At 37.8% G+C, this 23,735-nt stretch overlaps 1 protein-coding gene across 2 annotated transcripts in view; it reads left to right on the top strand.

Annotated features, from left to right (window-relative positions):
• Nucleotides 1-23,735, top strand: part of ca10a (carbonic anhydrase Xa) — a 162,437-nt gene that overhangs the window by 65,355 nt on the left and 73,347 nt on the right. For both annotated transcript variants that reach the window (XM_079595725.1, XM_079595724.1), the window contains one exon: nt 15,715-15,857. In XM_079595725.1, coding sequence (XP_079451851.1) covers nt 15,715-15,857 — 143 coding nt within the window. The remainder of the gene's footprint in view (nt 1-15,714; nt 15,858-23,735) is intronic.

Here is a 23,735-nt window from a genome sequence, read left to right as displayed (position 1 = left end):
TTACAAATAGTTAGTGGTCATACAGTAAATTGCAACTGATAACTGGCCAGGAATGCACTTCCTTTCTTAAAGGATTAGTTCACTTTTAAAATGAAAATTCTGTCATCATATACTCACCCTTAAGTTGTTTCAAACCTGTATGAATTTCTTTCCTCTGCTGAACACAAAGGAAGATATTTAGAAGAATGTCAGTAACCATACAGTTTTTGGTTCCCAATGACTTCCATAGTATATTTTTTTCCTACTATGGAAGTCAATGGGAACCAAAAACTGTCTGGTTACTGACATTCTTCTAAATATATTCCTTTGTGTTCAGCAGAGGAAAGAAATTCATACAGGTTTGAAACAACATGAGGGTGAGTATATGATGACAGAATTTTCATTTTAAAAGTGAACTAATCCTTTAAAGTTTGTCCTAAAGCAGTCTCCATATTTCAGTAAACGGGGTTTTCGCTGGGTTTGCTTCAGTGAAAGTATGTTTACTAGTCCTTTAGCCCACGTTTCAAACCCAGACACCACAAATCGGTTTCCTCATTTGCAGAATCCGCTTCTTAGCAATTATCATACAATTCGATATTGCTTGTCTCTCATACAGTGCGTGTCAGTTGTACACAAATGGCTGGATTTGCCAAGTATAGCCGTCAGCAGACTAGTTTTTTTTATTGAATGTTTTGAAAGTCAAATACTCTTCCAGTAAGCCTATAATTTAGTTCACATCCAAAATAAGGGAGTTTGAGATCTGTTGCCTTACATCTGTTGCAGATTGAAGAAACGTGTGGAACAGTGTTGCGTAGCTTCACTTAGATCTGTATCAGACTTTTAAGACAGTTCTTTTAATCGAATATTACAAACCAAGCAAGTTCTATCAAATTAATTAAAAGAAGCTCCTTTAATAGTAGCTTATGATGATCATCTGTAGATCATTAGCCTTATCAGCCTGGCTCATGAATATTAATTAGGTGATGTAATGCTTGGCCAGTTGCCCTAAGTGATTTGTTGAAGGGTAGATAAGTGGATGCTGGTTAGGATTACTCATTGAGTCCAATGCAACCAGTTGACAGAAGCTTCTGCTTAGTCATGCAGTTGTCAAAATAAAGTTGTACCAAATGTATTTTCCAAAAAAACGTAAACATTTCCAAAAGTTATAATGGTTGGTAACCCCTCCATCCGTCATAACTCATAGCCCACAATCAGATTAAATTAAAGATGTGAGAGATGTCTGCCTGTGATTAGTCCTGGCAGCCAGGCACAACCTCCGCCTTTGGCGTAATGCTTTTTTTTCCAGCTATGGAGGTAAACATTATTATCGCCCTTTCATCTTTTAAAACCCGCTGAATGTGAGACGCATTGCTGTGTCCTCTGTCACGCCCTGCTCATTTGGCACGGTGTCATTCTTTCCCCCCCGCAATTAATGAGAGCAAAGACAACAAAGCAGCGGGGTCTATTGAATTATTTGATTAAGTAGCTGCAGCTAATGGAGTTTCAGGATTTAAGAGCAAATGATGTATTGCAGATGACTCATCAAGGCATTTAATTTGCCCACTTACCCATTTATGCATTGTCTCATTCATATAGCCATGCATCTTCATTTCATCTTTGAAGAGCAGGTCATTCGGCGGGTTCGGACAGGGCAAAATGGGGGAGGATGGTCAGCGCAGCCCAAGGGAATTGATTTCTTCATTGCGCTGTCTTTCTCTCGCTTTTGCTCTTTCTTGTTAGAAGTTGTGCCACTGTAAAACAGTTTCTGTGATAAGTACAAAGAGCTTGGGGTGCAGTTGAGCCGCCTCTGAAATCCTTTCAGAAACCACATGCTTGTTTATTGCTTCTGAGCTTAAAGGATTCATGGCTGAGGCACATAATCAGTATTCTAATCAAGGCATAAAACCAGCATTTTCTCTCACACACAGCTGTTTTCCTGACAAAACAAGTAGTGTTTTTTAAATCACATGGCGTCACATGGGGTTGAATCGTGACATATGGCAGAGGTCTTGCGGCTGATTGAAGTCCTTCCTTTCAATGTTCATGAGGTCATTCGCTTAAGTTTTATTTAGATTTGCGAGATTAGAGGGAAGACTTAAGAGATGGTCCATTCTTACGCTGCGATTGCGACATTTGAAGGCTCTTTGATTCGCATGCGTTATTGGTAGATTGCGCAGTGTTTTTGTGCCTCTGCTGCTTGTTTCCTCAGAGCAATCGGGACCGGGTGGATAAAACTAAACCATAAAAAAGCTCTGCGTATGACCATAATCCATTTCGAAGTGAGTCATTTATCAGCGCGGTTCACCTTTGAGAGACGTTACTCTCTCCTTACAACCGGCGCAGACAACTGTCAGGGCTGGAGGTACATCAAGAGACATCAAAAGACTGCTTTTCATAAAATGGTCTCCTCATTCTCCTGCTGGGTCGAACGTACTCAAATATTAATCAAGTTCAGAGCGCATGCTGATGCGTTACAGCCTCCGTGAATATAAGCACTGTACTCGCACCCCGCTGCATATTCCTAGCACATAGACGTTGCTGAAAGCAGCCTCGGGCAACCCTCTAGCATCCAGTACCATGCACAAATAAAGAAAGGCACCAAAAGTGATAGCTTGGACACGCACACAAAGGAAACTAGCCGACAACCTTGAGCCATACCTCACCCACTTCTCATCATAGCGAGTTTCCCTAATTCACAGACATCTCCTGGTTCAGCCCGCACGGCATTGGATGAATAATTCAATATGTCCAAGAAACACGTTGACAGCTGCACGTGTATCACAGCGGCGGTTATAGACGCTGTCTGGCACGTGAACCTACTGGCACCATAAAGGAATTCGAAAAGAGCCAATTTTGATTTTGCTAGACAATGTTCAATAATGAGAAAGTTGTTAGCACACACTCTTAGAACAAATAGTACAAATTCTGTCACTGAGGAAGTACCCTTTTAAAAGGTACTAAGATGTATCATTAGGGTGTACCTTTTGGAAAGGATACTGCCCCAGTGACAGCTTTTGTACCTTTTCTTTTTCTTTTTCTGGACATGTTTCTGAGAAATTTCACTATTGTGTTTAGGTTGGTTCCTGATAAAGTTTTGGCCTTTTCTACTTACCTGGTTTGTTTTGCAATAATGTCCTGACTGATTGAACTGTATCTAATGTAATGACTATTTGCAAAATAATTAAATACATGATAATTAAATATTGCCATTGGCACTGCAATGATATTACAGTACTGTTTGAATGTATGTGTTATGAAAACGCTTTACATTTTAATATTTAATTTAACTTGAACAAAATGTTTTTACAGCATTTATTATAAATATTTTCATGGCCATGAAATATCAGATTGGTTCAAATACAAATATTGCAATATTAATTTATACAAATATAAAACGTATTTATTTATTATTATAATTTAAACATGTATAACCATAACTACATGGCCATGGTTTGATCTTTTATATGTCAGAAAATGGCATTAGTATCACGCAAGTAAACTTAATACAGGAGTGATTGGGTTTTTATCAGTTTTGTGATGACCCATTTATGTGGCGATAAATTCGCAAAGCAATCAAACATGTACTATGAAGTGACCAGGTGTAATGATAATTTGGGATATATATATATATATTTTTTTTTTAACTAGTCCAACTTTCTTCCCTACAGCTGACAAGCTCTGGTGATGTGTGGGTATCAAACATTGTGGCTGCTGTCAGAATTGCTCTTAGAACTCAAATCTGCACATCTGTCAGTCTCCCCGCGCTGCGGCATGAAGCCCAGAATTGTCCTTGTCGTTAAGACCTGATTAATATTTGTCCCTCTGGTGCTTGGCCAGAGTGCTCAATAACACAATATTTCCAGCATCAGTGCTCTGTCAGGCTGCACATTTCATATCTTTATCATAGTCGCATTGTTCCGTTGTTGTTGATGGTTTGGATGTTGAAGGTGGAGGTTTTTTTTCTCACAAAAATGGCAGGTTATCTATGACGGTGACAGAGAATCAAGAAAGATGGGTAGATATCATTGAGATATTGGTATCAAATCAGTTCGGGACAGGTATTCATTGTCAAACTACCTACAAATGACACATTTTGTAACTCTTCTTTTTTATTTATTGTTTTTTTTATATATCCATTTTCTTTGCTGTTACAGCACCTGCATTTTGTAGTCTAGTGGTGGTTGTGTAGCCTCTTCCCTTTTCTATCACATATTTCGTGACTGCCTGAGTTATATTAAGGTGTCCACCCACAGCCGAATTTCCCCACAGTGTTGTAAATGCCCTTCAGTGTTGTAAAAGTGAACTATGTAGGGTTACAAAGCAAAGACATCTGGCTGGATAACAGCTGTGAAGATATTTGATTCACTGAGTGGAAGTGTTTTTTCTGAGACAACCCATACTAGTCTTCTGTAGGACACAAGACTGCTTATGCAGTCACTGCTGTGGTAAGGACAGATTGGGCTGTAGGATGCATATCAAACTGAAACGGTTTTGAATTTTTTTAATTTAATTTATCTAGTAGATGAACCACAACTTTCTATTTTCCAGTGTGTTACAGGTGGAATTAGTGAGAGGTGCATTCTCATAAGTATTTGTCCAAATTAGTTATATTTTTGCTGTTTCCTGGGATAAAAAGACTGTAAATAAAAAATAAAAAACGTATCAATGAGAGATTTTTGCTAAAAGTATTTTTTTAACAGTTAAGATACAGTAACGCTTAATGCACAGATCATCTCAATGCAACACATATGGACTAAAAACTGCAAAGCTTTAATTTTTCATTATATAGCACATATACAGCTGTGCAAAAAAAGTAATTTATAAGTCAGTTATTTATATATTTTGCCGTAGTGTGTCATTAGAACTGTGGTGATGTCTGTGCTCGAAGAAACCTACCTGCAAATACAGTACTGTGAAAAGTTTTAAGCACTTGTTGTAAAAATGCTGTAAAGTGAGGATGCTTTAAAAAAAAAAAAAAAAAATCTCATAAATAGATTATTTATTTAGTAACTTCTATTAACTAGATCAAATCGATATTTGGTGTGACCACCCTTTGTGTCAGCTTTTGTCCTAAATTGCACATAGTTTTTCAGGTAGGTTTCTTCAAGTGTCTTAGAGATGTTGCTGCATTTCTTCTGGATTTAGTCTGTCTGTTTTAGATGGACTTGAAGATGGTGAGATCAGATCTCCACGTGGATTATACCGGCTGTTGTCAGACTCCTTGTGCATACAAAAATCTCACTGGATTATTACAATTAAAGGCAAAAGGAATGTTTGGAAATGTGAACTGACTGACACTCCACACTACAGTAAAATATATAAATAACTGGCTTAACCTTTTTTTTTTTAGTGAAAATGGTGCCTAAGACTTTTGCACAGAACTGTGTGTGTACAGTATATACTTTTTTTCTTTTTCTTTTTTACATTAATAACCTTACAAAATATTTCCAATTCAAATAAATGCTTATCATATCTTTCCATAATGATATTAAGCAGAATGTCTTGATAAATGTTTCTTGAGCAACACATCTGTTAGAATGATTTCTGTACATTTTAAAATACACAAGTTATAGATCACAATATTATTTATAATTCTAATGTATTGATCAAATAAATGCAGCCTTGGTGAGCAAGAGACTTTTCAAAAACATAAAACCAACCCAACATTTTTTAAATATTAGTGTATAACCAATAGTATCATGACTTAATGTGGGATTCAATCAAATCCTTATAGACAAAATCAAGCCCCAAGCCACATTATTGACCATTGAATATTATGTTTGACTAAGAAATGCATAATATTACGTATGCTAATTGTGTTGTGAATGCATGGTACCTTCTGTAACATGGATTTATAGAGATTATTTTTTAACAGATCTTTATGCCACTGTTGGTTTTGGGTAAACGCATGTAATGAGCACCAATTTAGATCTCAATGACACAGGAATCCTCTCTGCTGACAAGCATGGTCAAGATAACAGCAGGATGACTTGGGGATTATTTTCAGAATCAGTGAAAGGTTTAGGCTAAATCCACACTCTAACATGCCTGACATGGTTAACAGACAGCCAAAGAGAGCTTAAGTGATGGAGAAAACAGGACAGAGACAGAGAGAAGAGAACTCTACAATAGTGTGTACAGCAGTTCAGTTGAGAAGTAGGCTAGCATCAGGACTGCCTGTTCAAATGAGTGTTTACACACCGAATGAAAGCAAGCCTGCTAAGCCTGCTTCTGTCACACATTTACTCAAAAATTATCCATATTGGTCCATTATCCATTTTATGTCACATTTGTGAAACATAATGTAGAATAACTTTTTATTACAGAGAATTTGCCACTATACACGGAAAAAAAAGTTGGTGTAATTCACTCAGAATTGCTTGGAATTTCCACAAATACAAAGTAATGGCTAGTAAAACATTGAATTGAATGTGTTGATTCAAGTTTTGAATCAGAAAGACAGACATTTTCATTTTCTTGTAAAACATATACTCAAATATTATCAGTTTTTTTTTACAAAGATTTTTGATTTTTTTTACGGTGTATATCTCCGATAGTCAAGTCACATTTATTTCTAGTGCTTTATACAATACAGATGGTTAAATGACAAAATCAATGATACAAACTTCATCAATATGATCAATATCAAATATGAGACGAATTACAATTTAGCTGTGAAGCAGCTCTACAGAACATGATAGAGAAGTGTCATCATTCAGCTTAACTGTGTAAAGTTTGTTTTTGGCTGGCTTGGTTGTGGACTCTTAATATTCAGCAATATTATTGATTTGACCACTGACAATGTTGGATGAGAACAAAACTTGAATTGAATTGAGCAGGATGATGGCACCACTGTTTTCTGCAGAGCTGCTTTATAGCTCTTCAGCGTATCCTGTGAAGGCCAGCGCTGAAGGACTCCTCGGAGGTGCAAAGCTTCCTAAACAGGCGAGTGGCAATTAGCAAGCGAGAGGAAGGTCCTGTTGAGTGCTTTGCTGTTTATGGTTCCGTGGCGGAGAAGCCAGCAGACGTGTGCCGCCTGTGGAGAAACCACTGAGCTCGCGGTGACCACGCTGCCGCAGACGCTTTCTCTGTGCTCGCTGCGTTTTATTCTCATTTGTATTCTGCTTTGAGAAGCCCTCTTTGCCGCCAGGTCAGATATCCCCGCCTATTAACAAATGACAGGAGGAGTTAACTTGACTGACATGTTTATTGTTCTTGGGATGGTTCGGCCTAATGAGGCCCATCGGCCTAGGGTGCTGAGATTACACTGGCATTAGAGGACACGTCCAAAAAGCTTCAGCTGTCCTGTGCCATTTAAACACACAGTCTGCACACTTGTCCCGCCTGACACCACTTTACCTCTGGTACTGTTTATCTAGACAATGATAGCTTGTGAATGATTCCTGGTCTTGGCCACTAATCATTACGTGGGGGTTGATAGTCCTGTTTGCTCTAATGCTACACCTGATAAAGCACTGCCTTGATAAACTGCACCAATTAACGCAGAGGGAGCTGAATTACTTAAACGACATTCTGACTTTCCAACCGCAAAATGGCTGTCCTTTGCAAGTTGTGTGGAAAGAATTTGTAGCAAAATTGGTGTATGCCTTCTGCAAAATTACTTAAATATGCAATATGGGTCCTTGACCTTATGCTCATTTAAAAATGAATACACCTCTTCTTTGGTGAGCATGTCTTTAATTTCTATATGAAAGAATGTTGAGTTTTTGGCATGGTAATGGATATGATAATGTTTATATGTTTGATCTTGGCGTAATAGATCTCCTACTCTGCTGCAGAGCAAGTACAGAAACATGTCAATAATACGTAGATGACACGCTACTGTAAGCAAGTGAGACATGCTGATGCTGCTGTACAATATAGCATACATGAATTACCCGTAGCAGATCTATACAGGTGGAGCTGGGGAAGGTGGAGGGTTTCTGAAAGCGCGCTGCAAATGCTACCAAGATGTTTGAGCAATGAGCTCATTGGCTACAGATACAGAAAGAACCAATCAGCTGTGCCCTATAGAGTATGATGTGATTCCGTTAAGGACCTATCAGCCTGCACCATGTAGAGTTTTAATGATGGAGCTTTGTATTTGTTTGAAAAATATTTTACCACAGTTGCTTCAATGCTTATTACGTTTTTCAGCAAAAGTTTTCAATTATTAATATGTATGAATTAATGATTCATGATTGAAAAAAAAGACACTCACATGTATTCAAAGTGAAATCAACATGAAGAGTGCATACCTACTTGTTATTAACTGTTTTTCCTTTAATGTGAGCACTCTTATTTGTAATTAGCCTGTATGAATACATGGTTTGTAGTTTTTTTTTTTTTTATCCCCCTATAGTCAATAATTTTATCCCTTAAAGTCGGCATGAAATCAAAATTGACCCTATTTACTTTGTTAGCGGATATTACTAGTCTTGTGGTGAACAATTCATCCATGCAAGTTAATACACAGAAAATTGTTTGCCATGGTTATCTTTAATCAAAGTCTGACAAGTTACTTCCGGTCTGGAATGGTTATTTTTCTGATGACGTAGGTTTGACGGCTTGGGTTGCTTAAACGCTTAAAGGACAAGTTCGGTATTTTACACTTAAAGCCCTGTTTACAGATCGTATCTGATGAAATAGAACGTTTAAGATAAAAATTTGGACACATGCTCCTGTCCCGAGAATTTTAGGTTTATTTAGCTTTTGTGGACCTATTTTGCCAAACGCGTCACACCCGTGATTCTTCCGTTGAGAGCTTGAATAATAGAGCCCAGCCCAGTTGGTGGCGATAATGCACCTTTGCCAATTGCAAGCAAACCACGGGCATATACACAGAAGAAGCAGAAGATCGCTGTCGTCATTGAAAGCATTACAAACAGACAGCTAATAATGTGGCGAATTTGTGCAGTTCCGAATTGCGGGAAGATTCGTGGCAAAGGGAACACCACCAAGTGCCTGTAAGCCTTGAGACAGCAGCAGCTTCGGCAACAGGCGTAACACTGGACTCCGTTGTCAACTGCCGTTCAAACTCTGCCTTTCTTTGCAGAAATTCCTCCTCTGAATATTCAGGCTCAAACCTATAACCCTGTCCATCAAAATCGATCTCAAAACTGTCATCTTCCCATATAAATGTCTCGGAATCCATTTCTAAGTTGACACCGATAGCTTCGATCTTGTAAAAATGTTTAGATAGCTTAGCCTACGATACCGCATCCGCGACTGCATAAGACTAAGTTACAAAAAGCATACAAACAACCCCATTTCCGTTTCCCGCGGCGGAGTAATACCGTAACGTTACCTCACACAGCGAATCCAATGCAACTTAATGGAGTTGGACAAAAACTACGATAAAACCTGTTGGAATGCATCTTTTTCAGCGATTTTTGAGTGCACATACCAGTGAACACCCCTGACCACTCGGTGAGTTTCACGTCTTTGTAAACGAAAGTTTAATGTGTTTTAGGAAGGAATCTTCCAGTGCACATAGACAACCATTGTGGGGGTGTGGGGGGAAGCGAACTAAACCTAAAATTCTCGGGACAGGAGCATGTGTCCAAATTTTAATCTTAACCGTTCTATTTCATCAGATACGATCTGTAAACAGGGCTTTAAGTGTAAAATACCGAACTTACCCTTTAACCACTCCCCTCAAACCGTTACTCTGCTATGGGCGAGAGATGGAGAGGAGGAGCGCTAAAGTAAAACCCTGCCCTCTGTTCAATATTCCGTTTCACTCGGAAATGCGTCACAACACTTGAGAAGTCGTTTGCAACTTCCGGTTCACGCGGACTTTAAGACAATGTTGAGACAGTTAAAAGTTTTTCCTGTAAAAATGCATGCCTTAAATAGCTTGAATGTAACTACTAGTGGTGTCAACAATAATCGATTCGGCGATGCATCGCAATGCGGGATATGCACGATTCAGCATCGATGCGCCAAAGTGCCATAATCGATTATGTCACTGTTTATTTTCTGGCCTTGAGTTAATAAAGTTACTTTCGTGGGCATAACAACAACAACAATCAAGACGGCTGAGGCGGAGGGAGATGATCGCGATAGACGGGTAATTAAAAACGCACCTAAAGCTTGGAAAAGCGGATATCTGGGCACATTTCGGATTCTACGAAGTTAATGGGAAACTAAACAAGACGAGGCTGAACACAGGAGCGCAGCTTCGTGGCTGAGACACGAATAGACTAACATAAAGCTTTTACTTTTAAACACAAAAGGCACGTCCATTTGAATAAAAAAAATATTTATTAGGCCTACACAAACCAGATCAAGAGCAAAAACTAAATAAAGTGCATAACTGAAAAATAAAGCATAGGCTCAAAACTAATACAAACAGTGGCACTGCGCATTGGGCTCCAATCATTTTTTCCCGTCTTCTAAAAAAAAAATGCTGCTACACTGCCGATGTCTTTGTTGACATGGTAGAAGAGGACTGACTATGAATTAAACGGTCTTTCAATTAAATAAATAATATTCAGCAAACCTTCTAGTAGCCTACTTTCTTCAATCTGTCTCTCTTCTCCAGTGGTTTGGGCTAATCCAAAAGAAGTGAAAACAAGGGGGGTGTTCTGAAGACAGACTGTTACCTGTGACACAGAGGTGCTCTGAAAACACCCCCATTAGCAATTAATGCTTTCCACCTGATGAAACGAACGCGCAAAACGAATTAAATGAACGCGGCAAAACTGATGAAATGAACGCGGCAAAAAATCGACCAATCAGAATTTTGGTCAAGCAAGAACGTATCGACCAACAATCGACTGGGAGATTACAGCCCTAGAAAGCAGTGATTTATGTTTTCTTTTTCAGGTTTGAAAATGCCATATACAATACCCTGTAGCCTACCATTCAATTTTATTTTGTTTAATGACATTTATGTCAAAGATACAGGAGAGTGATAATACACACATAGCAGCCAATAAAATCTGTTGTTCAATATATGACTGCTTGTATTGCCTCATGACTGATGAAAAATTTGCCTTGTTGTGTGCAGTAGAATTTTGATGCATCGCAATGCATCGTAGAATCGAATTGAATTGAATCGTTAGCTGGTGAATCGTAATCGAATTGAATTGTGAGGGCAGTGCCAATGCACACCCCTAGTAACTACACCCTTCATTTCGTATACGTGGATTCCTGAATATGCTAATAAGCCCCGCCTCCACTCACTCACACCAGCTCAGAGATCCACTCGGTCGGTCAACTTTACAGAGGTATACGCTGAACAATGGTATCGCTCTTTACAACATCAGGATAACCTGACTTCTCTTGCGACTCCCCTGCTTCAGAGCGGTCATAGTTAATGATATGCTAAAACTTGCCCGCACGTCGACGTGATTGGATACAAGGTAGTTTGTGACAAAAAACGCCGGCGATTTCATAACGTGTTTTTGCTTTTCACGGTTTTAAATGAGAAAATTCTGAGTAATGGTGTTGACTTATGAATTTGCTCATGGTTTGTCTTAAAGCATATTTAAAACACCATATAAACAACATTAAAAACTTTCACCACAGGGGGACTTTAACATGTCATATACTTTTTTCAAGGCTTTCCTCTGGTTTCTTGTTTACTTCTTTAAGATATAAAGCTGGATAGCCAAGGATTTTTTTTATGTTTTTTTTGTTTTTTTGTTAGTTAGTTCCACCATATGCTAGGGCAAGAAATGAAGCCCTCCCGATGTTGTAGTCCTGTTTTGAGGTTTCAGTGCCGCCTCTCAGTTTAAGGATTACTTGAGGAGGTTACACATTTTAATGCAACTTTCAAGCATTTAGCATCAGTGTTGTTGTTAAGATATATTTCCAGCCTTCCTTTTGTGTGTATTTATTGGCAATCTGTTTGTTTTCCTGGAGCATTCTTATTATATGCTTCAGCACATCAAAACAAATGGCAGTTTTTGATGTTTGTCCAAGAGACCCAGGGATATATTTGGATGCACCCTGTGTTTTCAAAACTCACTGCTTTTACTTGCATGTTCCTTTCGCTTGCTTTTAAGAAATACTCTTCATCCTTTCATTTGAATGGTAAGCACATAGCTACTCCACAGCAGTCAATAGCATCTTGGGGCAGAGGCTCTATGATTGTGTGGCCAGATCTGGAGTAGAAGTAATTAATGGGCGTCTTAATTGGTGCAAGTGTGTCTTCTTAGTCCTAGCCTTCACTCGACCCTGAACTGTATAAACCTTGGGGGTGGCCAGAACACAAGCTTTAGCTATTACAAAGGGGAAGGCAATAATTATTCGGAAAGATCCAGTCTTTTCTTTTTCCGGTTTTTTTTTTTTTTGTCAAAGAATGAGATCCAACCCTTGTGGTCAGAGCTCTCTGTCAGTGCTTAACATTGTTTTTTTAATTTTTTTTTATTGGTGATGAGTTGGCCTGGATAGTGAAAGCAAAGCAGCCAATAAGTGCCTAGAATACAGTATATAACAACATCTTGGTAACACTTAACAATAATGTTTAATTTGTTAACATTATTTAAGTAGACTAATCAACATAAACTATGAAAATTAATTCTAAAGCATTTGATAATCTTTGTTATGTTAATATCAACATTTACCGATACATCATTACAAATCAAAAGTTGTATCTGTTAATATTATTTAATGAACCTGAGCTAACATTAACAATTAACAGTTGCATTTTTATTAAATAATTAAAAAGATGAACAAATGCTGTAACAAATGTGTTGCGTACAGGTAATGATAGTTAATGCATTAACAGACGCTAACTAATGGGACCATATTGTAAAGTGTTACCAACATCATTAATATGGTTTTAAAAGATAACTCATAGAGTTGTTTGATATTATATAGAGCTGAGATGGATCTATATAGGCCTATGCTTATTAAATACATATGATTGAAACATTTTAATTATATATTTTTTAATTCATTATTAAGCATGGTCTATTATTGTAATCACCAGTGTAGCTTTCATGGGTCCTGAGGCCTTAAAAGATAAAAAGCTTGCAGCCTTGCTCTAAAGCGGATGTTTGAATTTTAAGTGAGTTTTTACAGGTCATTAAACAGAACAACCTCTTCTGTCTTTTTAAAGACTAGCTCTGATGTGTCCAGCCACATTGAGAGAGAAGCAATTAAACCATGCACTCAAAAATACATTTACTCACACTCATGTCATTCCAAAGCCATTTTGTATTTAGATTTTTTTCCCATGCAATAATATTTTTTTTTATGGAAACTTGAAATTTCAAAGACATCAAAAAGTCTGATAAAAGCAGTCCATATGAATCGGTACACAATATTATGCATTTCCTAAAGCTATACAAAAGATTTGTATGAGGAACAGATTAAAATGATCAGTCATTGCTCCATGAAAACCGTCCGCTCCAGTAAGATGTCCACTGCTATCCTTTAAGGGTGCAAAAGGAAACTGTGTTATTTATATGCAAAACACAGGTTAATATATTTTACATATGTCTTTAACACTAACATGCACATAAAGTGAAGCTTAAATTTGTATATATGGATTTTTTTGTATTGCCAAAAGTGAAAATCTGTTGACTGTGCTTGTTGTTTTATAGCTACCAATGTGTAATAAGTATTTACCATTTATGACATGTCACCTGTGTTTAGCGGATCGATTTCATACACTGCAGTCCTATTCCGGTTATGGATTTTCTGTTATTTTAGTGACTGATGTAGAGGCATTGAATTATTTGTCATTCCTCTGCCTGCATCTTAGAGGACATTACAACTTAATTCAACGCTTTCCTAAATGAGATATGACTAGGCGGGGTTTTTTCACCCCCCTGAAACCATTTTCATTTTCTATTGCAGCACTATCCAATGCAGCAATTGTTTTTATGCCAAGAAATGAGATATGAATCGCAGCCGGCTGTTAATTTTGAGCAAAGACCGCTGAAGCCATGACTGACCACACCAACCAGCCATTCTTTCATTAATCAGAAAGCTATTCAGTCGTGGCCTCAGTTGAGCCACACTTTTGTTTATCAAGCATTGTCCCTGAACTATATGCAAGCCGCCTTAGCATAGCATTAGGGGGTCGGAGAGATTACACATCCTGTGTGTGTGCGACATGCGTCTGAGTTTGTTCGTTTTTCCATGTACAAAAGTGTGTATAAACGCTGCTACTTTGTCAAGTTCTTTTCTCAAGGAGAACTGTTGAGTGCTCACATGACAGAAAACAGCAGGTGGTGCTTGTTCAGAAAAATGCAGCCTCAAATTATGGTGACTCGCAACATGAAAAATATGGTGTGGAGACCACCTGCTTCTCTCAGCATCGGGACAATGGGAACAGTGATTTATGAATAGTCTTTACTTATTTGGAGGCTTGAAACGAGGGCAGAAGTGCTGATGTCATTGTGGTGGGATAAACATTATGAACGATGTTATGTGTCGTCACTTTTCTGCTGAGCCAACTGGGTCAAGTCACCCAACCAAAAAAGTTCCAGGAGTGGAATTTACCTGATAGAAGATGCAAGCTTTGAGATCTTTAACCACACCGTTGGTTGACTGCTCATAAATTATTGATAGAAAAATCCTGTTTTGCTGGCTGCCAATCATCTCATGTAATGGTTGTCAGCTGGAGGTGCATGTTGCACAACGCTGTGAAAATGCCAAGGCGAACACTTTGTATAAATCGCCTAAATTGCTTGAAAATGTCACGGGCTGGTGGAACTCTGATGTTGAATGGTTATTTTAAAGAATAAAGCGATATTGTTCCACTGACTTTCTTATGAGTAAAAGAGTTATGAGCAAGGGAGACCTGGGTCAGTTGTATCATATTTTACATTTTCCTTCATATCAGACTGCTACAAATCTACTTGCCATCTTTTGGTATTAGATGCATTTGAAACAGCTGTGAGCCATAACCATTAATAGACTTGTAATAGGAAAGACTACTGTAGATCATAAAAATGTAATTTAATAGAAGTCAGAGTGTTATAGCTGTAACAGTGAATGCTGGTGATTACTGTATAGCTACAATAAGAGCACCTCCAAGTAATATCATTGCTATAATAGCTATTAATATAACTTAATAATTGTAACTTTCATATTGTGCTAATTCTTTTTACTGTAAAAGCAAAAGACAGTGGTACCTACATTTTAATTATTTGAAATCACTTACACTTTAAAAAAAAATTTATATTGACTATATATTTTACTAATATAATGTATCAGATGATCAAAAACTGATTGTTTACATAATTTGAATATATTATACAAGATTGTGCATTATACATTTGCATGTGCCTTTGTTATTTATTACATCATACCACCATAAATTACTTTTGCTCATAATTGTATTATTATTATTATAGAGGTTGCCTTCCGATTAATCATTTTCATACATGCAGACATATTTACACACTCAGTCAAAAACTATATTGAAAAAAAAATGTTACATTTCAAAAACTAAGTTATTGCAGGAAATGACGTCACCATTAAAAAAGCTTACATTTTTATATTTATGGAAATATTTAAATATGGATAACTCGTGGCTCTTATTATTATTGTTATTATAAATTAAGTCTAGAATATCTACTACTTTTATTACAGTGGTTAGTGTAATGCTTTTAAATTGCGTTTTGAGGAAGAATGAATCAGGTTTTTTTTTCATTGTGTAATTTCTTTATTATAATTTCATCAATCATGAACAAATTAGCTGTTTTTTCTTACGATGAGTGTGAGCGTTTGAATGTACTGTGTATCACCGTGTACTTTCTGTTTTTGCAGTGCCATCGTTCTGGGGGCTTGTAAATTCTGCATGGAATCTGTGTTCTGTGGGGAAGAGACAGTCTCCAGTCAACATTGAGACGAGTCATATGATATTTGATCCCTTCTTGACACCACTGAGGCTCAACACTGGTGGACGAAAGGTAAGCCATGTTATATCTGATGTCTGCACAGCTACAGCATCAGTGCGCTGAGCTGCTTGGGAAAAGTAAACATTGTTTCGAGTGTCAAAGTGCTAGAATCAACTGTGAAAATGCTACTTTGGTGAAAAAAATGTATCTAGGTCAGTGGTTATGCTAGATCCAGAACGGTTAGGACCATGAATAATGGGGCTTAGTTTGACCTGTTTGCTGCAGTTGTTTCTGCTTAGTACCACACTGTACCAACTCATAGCCTTGTGTTTGAAAGTGTGCATGTGTATATATACACCTGATATCCTGCTTTTTGACATGCTATACTCCAGTTAGCACTATTTTAAAATTGAATTTTTTATAATTATTATGCAAGCAGTTTTGACCTCATATTAATTGAGATGGTTTGTCACACTACTACGGGACCATTTAAAATGAACGATAATAGATATGACATATACTATATTTGTAGGATTCATATTAATAGAAATTTCTTAGGTTATTTAGTCATGTACATTTCTTAAGCTATATACATTTATTTGGTTATATTCCTATTTCTCAGGGTATATATTCATAAAATATCTTAGGTTAGTTAATTCTTATACATTTCTTTGGTTATATATTAAAAAAAATTCAGGGTAAATTAATTTTCATATACACTGGTTACACTTTAGTTGAGAGAGCGCAGACATTTGCCTCAAACTTCATATTTACGGAATATTAATAGTTAGTAAGGAAGTTGTTTTGTGTATTGGGTAGGATTAAGAGATGTAGAATGTCATGCAGAATAAGGCATTCAAATGTGCTTTATAAGTACTAATATAAAGCCAATATGCAAGCTAATAATCAACTAGTTATTAATGAGAATTGGTCCCCAAACTAAAATTTTACCACACTTTATCTATACTGCAGTCATTGGAATTTATGTGTTTATATACTGTATTTATAGAAATGTTATAAGTTATATATTCTTATACTATGGTACTGATTGGCTGGAACGTGTGAGTTCAAACATGTAATGCTCAGGTAGTTCCAGTCAGTTTAAGCAGCTTTTTATAGTAACGTGTTGCCTACATTGACACACACACACACACACACACACACACACACACACACACACACACACACACACACACACACACACACACACACACACACACACACACACACACACACACACACACACACACACACACACACACACACACACACACACACACACACACACACACACACACACACACACTGTGCATACACAGTAAACATTCAGAAGCATGGGAACTTGTCAATGCCGCCCCATGACTTCTATTAACCAAATAGATTGGCTACTGAGTTGCTATATTATATTTGTCAACAAGGTAATGCCTCTGTTTTTGAAGGAATTAAACTTTAGTAGAGACAGTCTGCACAGGCATTATTTGGTCTCTCTCTCTCTCTCTCTCTCTCTCTCTCTCTCTCTCTCTCTCTCTCTCTCTCTCTCTCTCTCTCTCTCTCTCTCTCTCTATCTCGTAAATCATGCAGAATGCTATTTTTTTTTACCCTTCCAGTCAATTATTGTATTACTGTACAAACATAAATAACAGCTTTAACTTGTCAATGCTGGTAATCTACACCTAGCTGAAGATTATCCCTTACATATACATAGGCTACACAGTATGTTATGTCCCATTAGTGCTGTTTTGTTTTGTTTGCAGGTATATGGCTCATTCTATGGGCTATAAGAACTGCTGCGCTGCAAGGCTATGATGTGACTGCGCTTGACTGAGCGGCTGATATTCTATTGTTTTTCGTTTGTTTGATTTATTTCAGACTTTAAGCAATAGTCCTCTTTCACGCACGCTTTCACTACTGACTTCCACTAATACTGACTACTACCTTTGTTATTATGATATTTCGTTGGATAAATTATTTTGTATAGAGAAAATAATTTAAACGTGGGGGATCCCGGACGAGCCCCCATATGTTACAACCGGCTTACAATTGCAACATGAATGAGAGGCATATAGTGAACAAAATAATTTGTTAAATTAAATATAATTAACAAAGGTATTCAAACAATTAGTATTAGTGGAAGTCAGTAGTGAAAGCGTGCATGAAAGAGGACTATTGCTTAAGGCCTGAAATAAATATAACAAACAAAAAACAATAGAATATCAGCCGCTCAGTCAACTGCAGTTACATCATAGCCCCCTCGAACTCATCAGCGATGCAGTTCTTATCGCCCAAAGAATGAGCCTCAGCTGGAGAAATCACACCCCCACTAAACACCATACCTGCAAACAAAACACCGGCCCAGCACTCACTGGGACATAACAACATGCAAACACATTTATGGATTCACCAAATATTCTTAGGATTAATTTCTTTGGCTATATATTCATAGAGATTTATTTGGTTATATACTGTATTCTTAGACATTACACAGGTTATATATTCATACACATTTATTGAAATCCATGGGTATGTTATGCATAAACTAACCATCATTTGTTTATCAATGGTGAGAGGTTGGCATGTTTTGCATATTAATACATTCTCTCTTCAAATGCATCAGCAGTGGGTAACTGAGGTCATACACTAGAGGAAGAGTTTCATACTCATACAGAGCAGTCAATGAATAGAGACCCGGTCAGACAGAGAAGGAGAATAATCCACTGCATGGTAATTTGACCAGAGCACTCTTGACATACCAAGTCTTATGAAATAATTAGTTGGATTCATTATTTGTAATTTAGATGAATAGCAATTGACAGGAGTTTGTTCTAAATAAAATACTGAAAGATTAATTGCATTTTAGTGGCACATTTCAACCAATTTACTATTTTACATTTATTACATTTATCACATTTACATTTGTGCTCATTTCAAATGTATGGATTAAGGAGATAGATTTGAACTTTATTTAGGTTGTTTCAAATAGCCAATACATTTCCTTCTGTCTGCTGATTTGCAGACACATGAATCTGTTTTTTTTTTTCTTTTCTTCTTCCTTCACGCTGTTATTTCAGTTGAAACCTGTGGCGGTGGTCTCTAGTCCTTGATGAAGAGTCAGAGTGTGTTTAAAGTCACACCATATGTGTTTGAGTTTCTGTCAGAGAGGAGTTTACATTGTCTGGCTCTCCACAGCGTGATAAATGGACTAATGAATAGTTAACGGAAATTAAAATGACCTCAGAATAGAAAACCAATTAATCAAAAGCAGACATGCATCAAGGTTATGTGCTTTGGATTGAGGGAATCACAGTTATTAAATTGTCTGTATTAATTGAATATTTGCTCTACTGTAGATGAGCCGCAATTACTTGAAGAGCTTTTAATGAATTTAATCGCTCTGACAAGGGAGGAAGATGACAGTATCGTGTCCCTTATTGAAATCTCCAATCAGCAAAGTGGAGAATTTGAGACATGAATATGAAAAGATGCCACATGAAAATATTTTTTTTCCCTCTGGGCTACTGTAGATATGAGATAGGACTAATTACCGAAACGAATCCGGCTACATGCCATTTAGCATGGCGCAGTTGTACTGTAAAACATAGCATAGTACATTGTCTCACTGTGAGTCACCTTCCTTTGTCAGCATTGGTAAATCGGGACAGAATCACGCCCAGAGACAAACAATGACAGATACGATCTGCACACAGATTTTATTCAGTTACATGAATTTCATATTAGATTACTCACTGAGTCAGCCTTGTCATTGCGATTTCATTAGCTTGGGTAGTTGACAGTGTGAGATACGTTCTCTGTATAAACTGATGGCATCAGTTTGGCTATCAGTCAGCTTAAACAGGCCGATGTTTGAACTGGGGGACGACACAAATCTCTGATTACACATACAGTAGTACACACAAAAAGAGATTCACGGTGATAAGTGTAAATGGACACCAGTTTTTCCTTTTATATTATTTTTTCTCTGGGGTATCTTCTGTAAATCTGTTACTGATAAGGGGTAATGTACAGTCAGCCGGTCATTATCATGATTATAGAGGGGTTAAATAGGTGAACCCTGTTGGGTTTTATTTGTTTTTTGGGGTTTTTTAAGCATTAGATGACATGGCTACATACTTAAGTGAATATATGGGCATGGAATATTGATTTGAGTTCAAACTGGCCAGGTTTTCCCCACCAGGGAACCCGTGGGAGTTTGTGAGTTGAAGAAAAGCTAATAATGAATGAAATCATCAAAATTGGAGGAAGTGCACAATTAATTGAATTAAAATTGCGACATGACTTGTGTTTAACAAATCGCAAAAGGCTTTGATTTAGTCTGATGTGCTGCGTTTAGTAATGAGTATTTTAGTAATATATTTTTGTCTTTTTATGTTTAGTTAAAAATGATAATATAAAAACATAATTATTATTGTTATTATCATTATTATTATTATCATATGCAAATTTTCTGTTAAATTGAAATGTTAAAGTTAAATCTAAGAGGGTACTTCAAGAAAATATTGTTTGTCGAAATGGTTTGGCTTTAAAAAAAAAAAGTAGAATAAATATTAATAAGAATAATAACACTTAACAATTATGAATATTAATAAAATAAATTATTTAGGCTATTATTATTTTAGTTGTAAATCAGCTTAAATGGATAGTTCAACCAAAAATGAAAATTCTCATAATTTGCTCAAGCTCATGTCGTACCTGACTTTTTCCTCCAGTGGAACAGAAATAAGATATTTTGAAGTGTTTCTGTTTAGTGTCTATACAATGAAAACCAATGAGTCCTAATGTTGTTTGGACTCAAGGTTCTTCAAAATACCTTTTGTGTATGTGTGTGTGTGTGTGTGTGTGGTCGGTCCTGGTAAACCCTACGTATAAATGCAGGATGTTTTGTGATGGGTAGGTTAAGGGTTAGAGGATAGAATATACAGTTTGTACAGAATAAAAAATAATTGTCTATGAAATGCCCCCATAAAACATGGAAACCCCAATGTGTGTGTGTGTACCACAGAAGAAAATCACAGCAGTCATCATTTAAAATATCCGTTTGCTCAGTGGAGCCATGTAATGAGGGATGATGGCAGTGTCAGTTAAATACTCTGCTCATCTGAGTTCAAGGATCAGTGATGTCATTTCTCCTGTAATCTGGCCAGCGGGAGAAGGAGATTGAAACCATTTAACATGCAAGATGCATGTATGACCAGATGGGGAGTTCTGCTGCCACAGGGAGAGAACGCTCCTCTAGCGGCACTGAATCAGCATAATTACACTGGGAACACGGTGGAACGGCAAACATGGAGCCATGGGATGACATCTGTAGTGATCTGCAGGGGAACACACTGCTGGTGGGGGTGTCATATTACATTTTCGGCCCCCTAGCTTTTATTTCTCACACGTGTCTTCCATGTTGGCCTTGTACCTGAATGTCTCAGCTCTTTTCAATGCGTGTTGCCAATGTACTAAATCATTTCTTTATCCTTGTTGCTGGTGGTTTATATTTCATGAACACCACACGTTATGCCAAGTTGCTCCTAGACAAGAATTTCTATCCGTTGTAATTCTGCAAGTCTGCAGAACATGCCGCTTACAGGCACGACTGCTTCATTCCTTACCGAGCTTCTCGTGTTGGCAAACCTGGGGGAACATTAGCATAAAATATGGAGTTAAATATTTTTAAAATAAAGTGTAAATGTAAAATATTTATTAGAGAAAGCGTTTGCGAAGGATGCCTCAAAATACACGTGCATACATAAAGCTCAGCTATGTTTTTCATGGTGAATGTAATAAACCACAAAGGACACAGATGTTTATTGCCGAGGGTGAAACGCCTCGTGATTATGAGAATTGATTTAGTTATGCAAATTACTGATTCAAATTAATTAGACTCAAGTTTGTGTTGGCTGAACCTGCTAAGCTGTCACAGTATACAAAGCAGTTTGCGTATGAATATCTCAAAAGCTGCAATTATGTCTGTCTCGCCGCGGCCTCTTGCTTGTCAAGGCACAGGATTTAATTACTGCTGGATGGCGGGAGCTCGAAACCCTGATTCGCACACGAGACGAACGCACAACCCAAGCGGCCGTTCGTGGCTCGTCCATCTGTGTGGCTGTATAAATTTGAATCATAAACTTGGAGCTATAAAAGGATTAGGAAATAATTCGATTCAATCACTTGCGTCCTCAGGAAAGAGTGTTTGTAGGGTCCGGGGGTTGCGAGGCAATCTCACTGTAGCACGAGTCGCAGGGAAATGGGTCACAGGGAAAGAGGAAATGGATCAGCAGTCTCCTCTCCTATTCTCAGATCAAAGCCTGAGTGTTCCACCACAGAGATTCTGAGTGCGCCTTCATGTCTGTACAGTTCACATCCTACCCCAACATTATCATAGCAAGATTTTATTGAAATCTTCACATCGCTTTGTGGCTTTCAGTGAGATTCGGTTTCTTTCCCCCAGTAGGCCTTGTTTGCTACAATTTCTAAGTACTTTATTTGCTTGATTTGTTTTTTTTATTCTCTGTATAGACAATAGTTCTTATCAACCTGCTGAGCTGTCTACTGTCAGTGTAGGTGGTTGTATTATATGGTAACATCATGGCTGATCTGTAGGTGGTTGTATGGTAACATCATGGCTGATCTGTAACAGGCAATTTCCACCAGCTGCGGATCCGCTCCGGAACGGAGGCGGAGTTAATTGGTTTCCATTAAAGTCAATGTGTGTATTTTCATTGACTGCGGAACGGCTGCGTTCCGACTCCGTCCCAGCTCCGGCTAACCGCAGCCCTCCGGAGCAGATACGCAGAGCTTCTATTTTTGCCGGATGCCGGAGAGCTCCGCAGCAATTCAGCACAGGGCAGATTGTGCGGGACAGGAAGTCGAGCACAGAAACAAAATTAAACACCCAGTTCGTTTTCAAAATAAATTCACCCTGCTCACGGCGGATCATATTTCCCTGCACTACACCTTGAAAACGTCATAATGGGCGGAGATGGATTTTATAGAAACTACATCCTGTTATATCGCGCAATCATACGTGAATTCGTGAGATCTCTTGACTTCAGCTGTCTGTCATGGGCGCAGCCGTTCCGCAACAAATCCGGACCTGGTGGGTATTGAAGGACGGCGGAGTACGGCGAGTCGACGCAGCGGAGCTAATCCGCAGCCGTTCTGCAGTTGGTGGAAATCCGGGCTAACCCTGTAAGTTACTGATTTGGAGCACTCTCCTTACAACTCCATGCAGCACACACAAATATAGTATGGCTTGAAAGATGCATGGCCACCCTCCCCTATAACACCTACATTTGTTCTCCTTAAGACAGTGTTTTGCAATTGCTACTGTATATGCATTGCTTTAGTGGCCTATTCACTAATGGCGTTTTGCAAATCACATAACGGCACACAAACAGTGCTGAATGCAATTTGCATGCCACAAAGTTCTCGTTCTGAGTACTATGTTGTGGAGGATGCAGCAGACTACAGTGAGCTGGCATACTTTGCTCAACTCCGATGAATCAACCACAACTGAACTGTAGTTTAAAGGGGAAATAACACACGCCGTTTCTACCAACCTCATGTTAATCTTGAGTAACTATACAGTAGTATTGCATCCTCCGAAGAGTCTTTAGCTTGATCAGATTTATAAAAGACAGATTTTCCGAAACTTATACGAATCCTGAAGGAGTGTATTTGGCACAGAACTATTCCATCATACATCCAACTCGTTAAAAAATAAAAATAAAAATTTGGCCATGTTTAGCATGAGAATCCAACACTTTAACAGTGTAAGTCAGAATGCATGTAACAACATTAGACATCTGTAACAGTAACAGCATTCGACAACAGCAAATGTTTTTTAAAGATATTTCTCTCAGTTTTTGACCTAGAGACTTTGTTCCATTCCATAGCAAGGATATCTAAGAATTGCAGTATCTTCATTGCAGGTGTTCTTGT

Source organism: Phoxinus phoxinus, assembly GCF_949152265.1.
Source record: "Phoxinus phoxinus genome assembly, chromosome: 21".
In the NCBI taxonomy this organism is placed as follows: domain Eukaryota; kingdom Metazoa; phylum Chordata; class Actinopteri; order Cypriniformes; family Leuciscidae; genus Phoxinus; species Phoxinus phoxinus.
Note: the sequence above shows the minus strand (reverse complement) of the source record. Positions and strands in the feature narration are given on the sequence as shown.